Genomic DNA, 12,062 nt, shown 5'->3' on the forward strand with positions numbered 1-12,062 from the left:
GATGTTTTTATTATCTCTCACGGGTCGTTCATCAGCGGGAGAGAGAGAGAGAGAGAGAGAGAGAGAGAGAGAGAGAGAGAGAGAGAGAGACAGAGAGAGAAACAGAGACAGAGAAAGAGACAGAGAGACAGAGAGAGAGGCTTTAAAAGGATAAAGTGATGGAAAGAGAAACCTAGAAATAAAGCAGATGATGGAAAGCAAGAGCATGAGAGAGAGAGAGCAATGGATGGAAAGAGTGAGACAGACAGAAAAAGACAGTTAAAGGCAAAGAGCAAATAAAAAAGAGCGAAAGCAAAAGTTTGAGAGGGCAAGAGAGGGAATATGTGTGTGTGTTTGTGTGTGTGTGAGTGAGACAGAGACAGAGAGAGAGATAGAGAGAGAGAGAGTTAAATAGACAGAAAGGGAAAGAGAGCTAAAAAGAATGCAAATGTTGGAAAACGAGAGAGAGAGACAGCAATGGATGGAAAGAGCAAGTGAAAAATCACAGGAAAACAAAATGAGAGAGAGAGAGAGAGAGAGAGAGAAAGAGCTTGGAATGAAAAGCTAGTAAGAGCAAGATAGATGGAGGACGGCAGAGAGTGTAGAAGAGAAACAGCTTTAGTTTACATGAGATAAAGACAGAGAAAGGAGACAGTTCAGAGAGAGAGCTAGAGAGAGAGTGAGAGAGAGTGAGAGAGAGAGAGAGAGAGAGAGAGAGAGAGAGAGAGAGAGGCAGCCACCCAGCAGATTCCGCGGCTCTGCTGCCACACACAATAACACGTCTGTGGGAAGAGTTCTCGGTGGCTGTCTGGACGTCACACTGTGCTGCACTTGAGGCTAATTTAAAAGCCCCCGCTGACTCTTTTCCCAGCTCGCCTAGCCCTAACCTCCAAGAATTGCCTTCTAAATCAAACCCTTTTTTTTCCCTCAGCACGAGCAAAAGTAAACCATTCTGCCCGTGCAGCCTCTATTTTGAGAAATATTGAATAAATGCTTTCGCAGTATTATTGCAGATACATTTTTGAGCACTAGGAATAATACGAGCGGGTTTGCGAATATTTCTAAGTCGTCCGTTCAAGTGTAAAAGGCGCTGGAAAGAACAACACCACTCTCCCTCCCTCCACAGACCAAGGGTGCACATCAGTCTTTTTTTCTCTCTGTCTTCATAAGCACAGATTCTTCACGTAAAATTATGGCTGTTTAGTTCCTCAAATCAGTGCTATAGGTGTGTTATATGAGATAAAATGTCCCTACCATGCAGGTTATTCTTCATATTGTATGAAAGCAGGCGAAAGTAGAATTTGTAAAAAAATTATTATTATTATTATTTTTTTTTAACTGTTGGGTTAATCTGGCATAACACTAGAATGTGGCGGTTAGGACTGCTGTCACATCATGATCACACTGGAGAAACCAGGAGGACTGATTTATCACATTGAAGGAGCCAGAAGATACACTACGACATGATCTAATATTTTTCCAGTGTGTGGTTGAGTGTGCGGCGTTGTGTGTTGCCTTAAAGACTTTATGTCAGATCAGATTTCATCAAGGAAACACCGTGAATGAAAAGTTTCCGCTATCCCATGTCAATCTCTTTCCATGAGCCATTTGTTATCATAATCAGCCAAGACTCAGACTCCGAATCAGCCGGATAACTCAGAGATGCACCTATTATGGACACTGAAGTCCAACCGTGCCAACTCGACTCCATCAATCCTAATGAAAAACCATTAAAACGATTGGATGCTCTGGAATAGCTACATAGACGATTACGGTCATCAGTCCCAATGCCAAGTATAATCTAAAGTCATATAAACCTGCTTCTCTTATATGCTGTATGAACAACACGTTGTATAACGAGCCAGTAATCCATAACACTTTCCTGAAAGGTAGCATTCATATGTTTTTGCCACACCTACATTAGTGTTTAATGACACATGATAGAAACCTACAATGACATTAATACAGGCTTACTGCCCTGAGCATTGGCTGTAATAACAAACACATGTGAAATGACATTAACAGCAGATAAAGCATCATTTATAACAGGCAATAACTATTGGCGAAGCTCTGTCCAGACCCAAGCCCATGGATGATTTTATCCAGATCCATGAAAACATTTTGATACATTTATGAGAATTAATAATAATATTACTTGAGCTTTCAGATGGTCAGGGCAATAGACAATGTGCAGCCTCATTGAAATAAGCCAATCAAATAGCTTCTTTACCCAGAGTTTACGAGAAAGAAGAGGAACGGGTGGATGCTTACAGAAAAATGATGCAGAAAATAACTGAAATAATGTAGAAGGAAAAACAAATCATTAAGAGTAAAGGAATTGTTCAAGTCTCTGTGTTTTTTTCTAAAGTATGTTTCAGTTTATTTGAAAATTCTGTCTTGATTTCTTTTACTTCAGTGAAGGCCTTGATTTTGTTTGTCATTTGTAAATTCTTTGTGTCAAGAGTTAATCGTGTATGTTTAAGTATCTTACTTTGAAAACTGACAATATATATTACTGAGGTGATACGAAGTGCTGTTGATTATAATCGGAGGGTGTGGATGTAGCCTATAAGACAAAATATAGACTTTATGAGGTTTGGAACTTTACTGGAAGGAAATCATAGCAACTGCAATCATAGCAATCATAGCTAATTTAATTTTAACTGAAACCACTGCTTTATGATAACACTAGCTGATACGCATTTATAAACAGATACAGAGATAAATAATTAATTAAGTACTGTCACATATTGATCAAGTTTTCAGTGTAGTACTTTATTTTATATATTATTTAAACAGGCAAATGAGTAAACCTTAACTGTCCCATTATAGATCAACTATTGTGGGTAAGAGAAAGTACTGTAAATGTGCTGGAGTGTTAATAATTTATTTCAAAATGGTCCAAAATCTAAGATGGTTTTGGGGATTCAGAATCTCAGCTGAATATCTCCCGTAGTTAAGAAGGTAAAGTGCAGAATGATCTTATAAAATATTTGGGTTCCACTTTAGAATAAGACTACAATTGCAAATGTTCACATATGGTTTACAATATGTTTATTAATGGTTATAAATTAGGCTGTAAATGCATTCAAAACATTAATAATCATTTAATAACTAATTCATCTACACTGTTAAACCACAGATCTCTGGATACTTACCCTATACCAGCACATACTTGTTAATAAGTTTAACCATTTATTCACCAAGTTTAATTAATTAACCACCAATAGTATATCTTTTTAGACACCAATGGTAATGTGGTGTACCTAACTCTAAAGTCTAAATTTATTCTTTACCTTGACATTTTCAGTATGTTCTGACACTTTTATTATTAGATGAAAAATAGGTGACAGTTTTCTTTTTTATCTCTGTTTACAAATGATTATTAATGAATTTTAAGGTGTTTACAACCCATTTAATAACCATTTATTAAATAGATTTAAGTGTAGCCTTGTTTTAAAGACGTACCAAGACTTGTAGTCTGAGATGAATGGAACTTTACTGAATTGAAAATGAAAAACAGAAAATGATAACCTGAAGGTTTTGCTGGCTGTCGATGGTCCAGGAGGTCAGGGTCTTGTCTGAAGACCCCGAGATGCCTTTCTGCCTCTTTGTGTCAAAGTCCAGACACAATACTGGCTCAGGATTGGTTTTAAGACAGCTGAGAGGACGTCTATGAAAAACATCCCAGAGAACCAGGGAGCCGTCTTCATAACCAGCACACAGCATAGGGCCAGAGTCTGCCTACAGAGACAGAGGGACATTTGTAGAAGTATCAGTTTTACAGAACAACAGACTACATCAATGCATCATAACAGTAAAACAGAAGTGTACAGCAGTGTTATAGTAAAACTAAGGTTTGTAGTTTAACAGTGTTACAATACAACATAAGTCTACAGTGCAGTAGTGTACCAGTAACAGAAATACACAGCATTGCTATGATAAAAATATTATTTTACTAATAGTAATTTAACATTATAGTAGAACAATTCTATAAAGCATTACAGTAGAACTAAATTCAGTAGAACATTACAGTAGAAGAGAAATCCACTGCAGAAACCTTTATAGTAAAACAGAAGTCTATGTCAGTGGAGGGTATCAGAAAAGGTTATCTGGCTGTTAAAGCTCAGCAGAGCTGCAACATTTATCAGCTGCTGCTGCTGCTGTCGGGCAGTTACAGCCTTCATCAAATGACTCCTCATCTATATTCTGAGGCAGACACATCCAGCCAAAAAAAAATTAATGAATAATGAACTGAAAACCATAAAAGCTGGCAATAAATAAAAATATTTTACATGAAACAAACATGCTACCGGTATTACAGCTTACACACTAGGCATGGTGAAATTCTTAAAAAAATTAAAAAAAAAAAAAAAAAAAAAAAAAAAAAAAAAAAAAGTTGGTCACTCCACATTCCCTGTTTATGATCACAGCAAATGCACCAGCAATGGTGACCTTGCTCTTCCACTGTCTGGTGTTTTTTTTTTCTGGTCTACAGATCAAAGAGAATATTGTGTTTTTTCCAAATGGTACTGAACCTGTACACACTAAAAAAGGATGGTTAAATGATTACAGGCAGTGATTCTGAGCATTAATGTGCCTAAGGGTTTATGCATGGTCAGGTCATTCTTCAGATGGTTCTATGTAGCAACAAAAAGGGTTCTACTGTTGTTCCAAGTTGGAGACCATAACAATAGAAGAACTCGTTTTGGTGTTTAAATTTAAAAAAAAAAAAAAAAGTTACATTATACAGTGAAAAACTGTCAAACCATGGCAGTAAAAGTCTGTAAACTCTAAAAAAGTTGAATATAGTTTCTGTGACTGTGAAATACTATAAATACTTATATCAGTCAAAACACTATCTCTTTACTGGAGAACTATATTATTCCAACGTTAAATATACTTGAAATATTCCATTATATTCAAGGACTAGGAGGAGCCTCATGGGGGAAAACTCGTAGTAATAAAGAGAATCATTGTCTTTAACCACATAATCAAGAACCCTTGAAGAACCTTCTGTTTTGAAGAGTGTAATGGAGAAGTTATTTCACCTCCTCGTTATATTCAACATAAATAGATATAAATCACTGGTGTAGTGTCTTGTGAAAAAGTTCCAGGAGGTTGATATTTTCAGAGTTACTGCTGTTTAAACTGAACATGACTGCACTGGAGTTTTTAAACTATTACCATTTGCATGATCATATCAAATGTCATTTCAGATTTCAGCAATTCACGGCAGGCCTCATAAAATCTTTGTCACAACACTCTTACACAACCAACCAACAAACTCACTGGTCCTGCAGGACTCAAAAGTATTCAAAGTAGTTACACACGTTGCACTCATACATACGTAGTCCTCCAAACACACTGCATACTTCCTGCTTCAGAACAAAACACCCTCCCACACATGTACACGGACAAACGAAAAGAATGCCGTTCAGATGCGTGACAACAACGGCATGCTATAATTTACATGTTTTAAAACCAATTTGTCTCCTCCATCCTGTCACCTGGGAAATGATGTAGTGCATTTTTCCGCTGCAGGACCATTTGTCTGTGAATTAATCACAGAAAACACTGCCATTATGACACAAGAAGGCCTGAAATTGTAGTGGAAGTTATACCAGCACCATGTTCCACTTACAGCTGAGCAATACACTGGAAAGATTGAGTACCAAGAAATGAAACTGACAAAACAAAGAACTGATCCTAGCTCTGAGCTTTATTAGTTTGAAATAATAATAATAATAAATAAATATCAAGCTCCTGCACTTGATAAGACTTACATCTTTCCAAGTGACATTGGACTCAACCAAAATGTTTTGATTCACAATGGTTGGGACCGATTTTGTTGTATTTATAGCAAACATCACACTAGATCTTCTGCAATTTCTTTATATGTCTCTGAATGGAAGCTGGTGTTTAACCAAGAAAACAAGAGCAGCAGTGTTAGAAGCTTCAAAATAACACGGAAAGTCTTTTATAAGCTTCAAGCATTTGTTTAAACTCAACAACCACCACTATTTTCATGTGAAATACTGTTAGGTTAGCTAACATACAAATAGAATCCCATAGGAGCGCTAGCAGAATTCATACAGGTTTTCAAAACGTATAGCCTGAACAAAAGACCTAAAAACCACTTTTCCTAGACTGTCACTGAATTCTCCACATCCCCTCCGAGACCACCCTCCTCTCCTATCATACACACTTTAAAGATACACCCTGTGACCTGTGATTATTCCGCGGGCTCTACTCCACACTGCTTGGTTGCTTATGGGAGACGCTCCCACAGTTACAAGTAACGGCTACATGCAGTAGGTCTTCTCATAAATCAGCCTAGCGGATAAAAACACAGAGAGAGCCAGCTGATAAAAGCACACACAGCCATAACTCAGCACAGCGCTGCAGGCCCACTGTCTACAGGCCAGATTTACAGCCGAGGTGTGCTTTAACACACACACACACGCGTGCACATACACACTCGCACACACAGCACAAGTCTAAAGCCAAGGGCAAATGTCTTATCTGAGAAATAATATAAAGCATATTAAAAAAATTTTGTTACAAGTTTACAAGTAAAGACATGCATCGTAATTCAGTTGTAGGGTAAAGTTACACCACGAAATTACAATCAATTGAAAACTGTAATTTAATATAGGATTGAAAGGTGATGTTTTTATATTAAAATCCCAATTTTATAGACTTCAAGTTTCAAAATCTCAAGAGCTGAAATATCAGTTTGTCAAGAACAATGAACAAAGGGCAAAGTTTTAAACAGGGACACTGGGATTACAACAATCAGCTGCATCCAAACACTGTTCTGTGTACATGACAACAACCACAACTAAATGACAGTCTGCCATTCTGCATTCAAACGCTCAGAATTAAAGCCAGATCCTCTTGGCCTTGTTCTTGGATACTTAAAAAAAGCCTGAAGGTTCATTTATACACAAATAGCTACGATTTAAATATATCACAATAATTATTCACATTTAGATGTTTTCCCCCAGTTTTAAACAATAGTTATGGAGCGCAGTTACAAATCAATATTATTATTCATAAGAATGCAAATAAATACATGCAGTGCCTACAAGAATATTCACCCCTTTAAGGTTTTCCCCCTTTACTTTTTTTTAAAAATGCAACTTTAATATAATTTGGCTTTTCTTGAAAATAATTTACTATAAAAAGTAAAAAAGTCAAAACAGATTTCTACAAATTAATGTAGAATAATTAAACTATGCAATTTTTAAGTCAATGAACACCCCCTTGAGTTCAGTTCAATCCGTCATTAAGAAACTGCAATTGAAATCTGCCTGGAAGAGGACATCCGGTCAAAAGGAATGGCCATTCGAAAAGGAGACTAGTGAGAGAGGCCACCAAAGCACCTATTTAAATCTGAAGGAGTTACAATCTTCAGCAGCTGAGATGAGATTGACTCTGCATTTGACCTCTGCTGCCAGGGGTCTTCACCATTCAAAGCTTTACAGGAGAGTGGCAAAGAGAAAGCCACTGCTGAATAAAGCTCATATTAAATCTTGACTAGCATCCACCCAAAGCCTGTAGTAAACTCCAGGGACTGCAGTGTTACATTTGGTGGACACCAAACACTGCAAATCATCAGAAACAAACCATCCCCACCGTGAAGCATGGTGGTGGCAGCATCAGGCTGTGAGGATGCGTCTCGACAGCAGGCCATGGAGGGAATAGGGAAATCCTAGAGGCCAGTCTCATGCAGTCTGCAAGAGAATTATGACTTGGGAGAAGAATTATTTTCTAGCAGGATCAAATATGGATTTCCAAACCATGTTATTTATAGCAACAGATGACTTCAGCCTGTTGTTATTATGATGGACTCATTTCATTAACAAACTGGACTTTAAGTGACTTACAGCTTTCTTTAAAAAAAGCTCCTTATGCTCGCCTTTGATATGTCACCCATGATGCACCTGAGTCTTGCGCAGTAATACTCGCTTATGGCTGGAAAGTTTTCCTTCCAGTTTTGGCGCTGCTAACAACCAAACTACAGACTCACGTTAAAGCAGGTAAAGGCACAGCCAATCACACTAGACATATGTGTTATGGGGAGGTAGGACTCAAGTAGAGAATGTGATTTAACCCTTTCTGCACCTCTAAGTTAATGACACCTTGACAGATCAGGTTTTTTTTTGGAGGGGACCAAATTATTGGTGGGAACAATTCAATAATTGCTGGATATTTGTGGGGACACGTCACCTCCATCCATGCTAATTCTACACCCTTGAGCAAGATAATTACCCAAAGCATACAGCGAAACCTACAATGACATTTTTTAAAAGACAACAAGGTAAAGGTTGGGGAGCGGCCGAGTCAAAGTCAAGACATCAATCCAGTAAAAAATTTGTTGATGGACTTGAAAAAGGCTGTTTTGCAACAAGGAATAAATTAGAGATTGAGACTTACTCACACAACAAAGTGCTGTAATAGCAGCCATCTTTTAAATACTAACATGAAAGGGATGAATCAATTATTTAACTTATTATTATTATTATTATTATTATTATTATTATTAATTGGCTTTACTTTATAGAAATCTGCTTTTACTTTCACATTAAAGAGTTGGGTTTTTTCCCCCTTTTTTATTATTTTTATCATCATAATTTTTTTTTGTAAATTCTTGGCAAAAAAGCCAAACATGTTCTTATTTATAAAAACACTGACTGTAGTGCACTCAGACGTCAGGAACCAATGTTGTGATCTTAACACTGTGATAACATATTAATGTTTTCAAAAATAAAATGATCTTGCCTGTAAATGAAGTTTGACTCTATCAATTTTTTTTTCATACATCATTTGAAAACACCAGCTGCCTTCTTCATACATTTCCAAATTAATGAACCATAAAAATGCTGAGATCACTTGGAATAAACCATATTAACATTAACACCAATTAAAAATCAAACACAGCACAGGTATGCACACATACTAATATTCAGTCTTTCTTCAAAACACAGAAAAAACCCCCACCCCTAGAGGTGCACTATTCATCTTCTGCGACTAACCACACAGGAACCCAGTGTCCGGCTCCACCCGCTCTACATGCAAATTATTAGCAAAACTTAATAGCTGTCTGCACATCCATTGACAGCAAGTTGTTAGGGTTCCACACCCTTGGTGAGGTTTTACACCTTAGTGCCTGTGTTAGTTATCCCAGTCCCTGTTCTTTTTACCATACCTCCAGACTCCCATAAGGCTGCAGAAGCTCTGGAAAATCTACAGATCATCTGTCTTTATGTAGTACATAGTGCAGTACCCACCATCAGCAAAGCTGGCAATGAAAAATCCCTTCCATATGTGCAAAGGCCAAAATGTGGGGATTCATTTCTCTCGTTGTGCCTCACTTTTTCTCGCTGGAAGGTCATCCTCCCAGAGAATGGTATATTTCTTTTCTTCCTCGATGGTTAAACAAATTATAGACAGAATCACGAATCCCATATAAACATATCCCTAGCGGAGCGCGTTGCGATGACATAAAAAACAAAACAAGTGGAAATCAATCCGCGAGCCTCACAGACAGTTGGTAAGTGTTTGCGTCTGTTGCCCTCTGGCCTGCGCACTTCAGCTAAGTGTAGGAGCTCCCTGATTGATGATGTCACAGGTCAGAGGTCGCGGAACCCCGGGTAGACACCTAATTCATTATATCCTCCGTGGCTGAGGCCTGCAGAAGAGCACTTGAGTGGGATTAGGCCTCGAGCTGGAGGCCAAGATTCATCATCCCAACAGCTGCTTCAGAGGCATTTAGAGTGGAGAAGAGTGGAAAGGAGACCATAGGAGTGTGGAGAGAGAGAGAGAGAGAGAGAGAGAGGGTAAGTTCTGGTAAGGAGGAGAAGAAAAGAAAGTGGAGGGACTGCAGAGAAAGGGCAAGGGGAGAGGGGAGCAAAAGAGAGGAGAATAAGGAAGATGAAGAGTAAAGAGGAGAATGGGGAGAGAGAAGAACTGGGGACGTGGTAAGGAAGGAAGAATCAGGAGTGGAGAAAAAGCACAAGATCTGAGAAAACAGGGAAGGAGAGGAAAAACAACAAGAGGAGAAGGGAAGAGGCGAGGAAGGTACAGGCAAGAGGGAAGAAGAGGGAGGAGGAAGGAGTGTACGAGGAGGAAAGACAGATAAAAAGACAGGAAGCGCATAGAAGAGAAAAGAGTAGAGAAGAGGAAAGTATGAGAAGTCAGAGGAGGAGTGGAGAAGGAAGGGCAAGAGCTGGTAAACCATGGAGGGGAGAAACACAGGGACAGAGGGGAGACAGAAGTTGAGGGCAGCAGAGAACGTGTGAAGGGGGAGGAGAGATGGAAGGACTGGAATAGAAGAAGAAGAGAAGGGGGAGGAACGCAGGAGGGAGATGAGCCAAGAGCTGAACGGAGTGGAAAAAAAAAGAAATTAAGGAGCTGAGGAATGAAAGGAAGAGAAGATAGTGAGAAGTTGAGAAGAGCAGATAGTGTAAAGAGTGTTAATGGGAGAAAGACAGGAGGAGAAGTGAGGAAGAGGGAGAAAGGAAGGACAGGAGCTGAGAAAAGAAGGGAGGGTGGTAAAGATACTGCTGATAAAGGAGTAGAGGGGGGAAGAGGGAAGACACTACAGAAAGACAGATTTGCAGGAGATGAGAAAAGGGGAGAGGAGGAAAACAAGGAGAGTTGAACAGAAGAGCAAAAAGAAGAAGAGTGTGACGGAGAGGAAGAGTGAAGACAGCAGGATAAGGGAGGCGGGGAACGTAGAGGTAGGAAGGACAGGCACCGACAAAATAATAGAGGGATGCAACAGAGAAATCCTGAAAAAAAGGGACCTGGAGGTTGTGGGTTCAAGTCCCACTCCGGGTGACTGTTTGGTGTGTTCTCCCTGTGTCCACGTGGGCTTCCTCCAGCTGCTCTGGTTTCCTCCCACAGTCCAAAAACACATGTTGGTAGGTGGATTGGCGACTATGAAAGTGTCCGCATGTGTGAGTGTGTGTCGCACTGTGAAGGACTGGTGCCCCCTCCAGAGTGTGTTCCCACCTTGCGCCCAGTGATTAGTGATTAGGAAGTAGGTTCCAGCCCCACTTCGACCTTAAATAAGCAGTTTGGATAAGCAGTTTCTGGCAGTGAATGAATGAATGAATTGTGTCTGATAACTTAGAGAAAAAAAAGTAAAGAACAAGCTCAGACCTGAGGATGTGAATTTAGTCATTTCACATGTTTAGGTAAACCACAATATAGTTAATTTATAAAAAGACATTCTGTTGGTGGTTAAACAAAAGAAAAAGTGAAGTCAGTATATGGCATGATCTGAGGTATAACAGTGTAGATTGATGTAGGTTCACTGTTGCCCTTTTTCCTCTATATGCTTTGCCTGGTTACCCAATAACCTTTATAACAGAATCTTATTCTAAGGTGGTACACCTTTTTTCCAAAAGGCGCTACATACAAAAATATATAATGCATTCTCAATCAGATGCAAGTTCAGCATGCAAAGAAGCATTTCAACATGCAAATGGTTGTATAAAGAAGACATAGTTCTATACAGAAACATGGCCTTTACTGAAGAACCCTTGAGGAACCATCTTGTGTAAGAGTGGAGGAGAGAACAGTAGGGAGAATGAAAGAAAAAGTAGATGCTAAAACTCCAAGATGAGGTAGAACAGGGGGAAAAAGAAGAGAAAAGAAATAAAGAGAGGGGAAAAGAAACAGGAAGAGTGATGGATTGAAGTGTGAAAGAGGAGAACAGAAGAGAAAGAGAAGCAAAAGTCCAGAGCTGAGAAAAGAGCAATAGATGGATACATGAGGCAATGAGACAGGAGAAGAACAGATGCTGAAGCTGAGAAGAGAATGGATGAGAAGTAAGGAAGTGAAGGTCCAAAAAGAAACGCTGAGACGTATTGAGAAAGGAAGCGAATAACTGACACTGATGGTTGAACAGAAGGAAGAGAAGAATGGAGGAACAAAGTGCAAGAAAAATGAGGCAAGTAGAATAAAGGCTCCACATCCAACATCTGGAACAAAGACGGAGAAGAGCTGATGTGTAAGAGAGTGGTTTGATGATGAATCTGTAGATGATAGTTTTATGGAACTGTCCACAA

At 39.0% G+C, this 12,062-nt stretch overlaps 1 protein-coding gene across 1 annotated transcript in view; it reads right to left on the bottom strand.

Moving 5' to 3' along the window:
- The window catches only part of LOC136677053 (guanine nucleotide-binding protein subunit beta-like protein 1), a 50,616-nt gene that overhangs the window by 13,654 nt on the left and 24,900 nt on the right, over window positions 1-12,062 (bottom strand). The window contains exon 6 of the mRNA XM_066654419.1: window positions 3,514-3,723. Within this exon, the coding sequence (XP_066510516.1) occupies window positions 3,514-3,723 (210 nt within the window). The remainder of the gene's footprint in view (window positions 1-3,513; window positions 3,724-12,062) is intronic.

The sequence above is a fragment of the Hoplias malabaricus genome, chromosome X2, assembly GCF_029633855.1.
Source record: "Hoplias malabaricus isolate fHopMal1 chromosome X2, fHopMal1.hap1, whole genome shotgun sequence".
Taxonomy (NCBI): domain Eukaryota; kingdom Metazoa; phylum Chordata; class Actinopteri; order Characiformes; family Erythrinidae; genus Hoplias; species Hoplias malabaricus.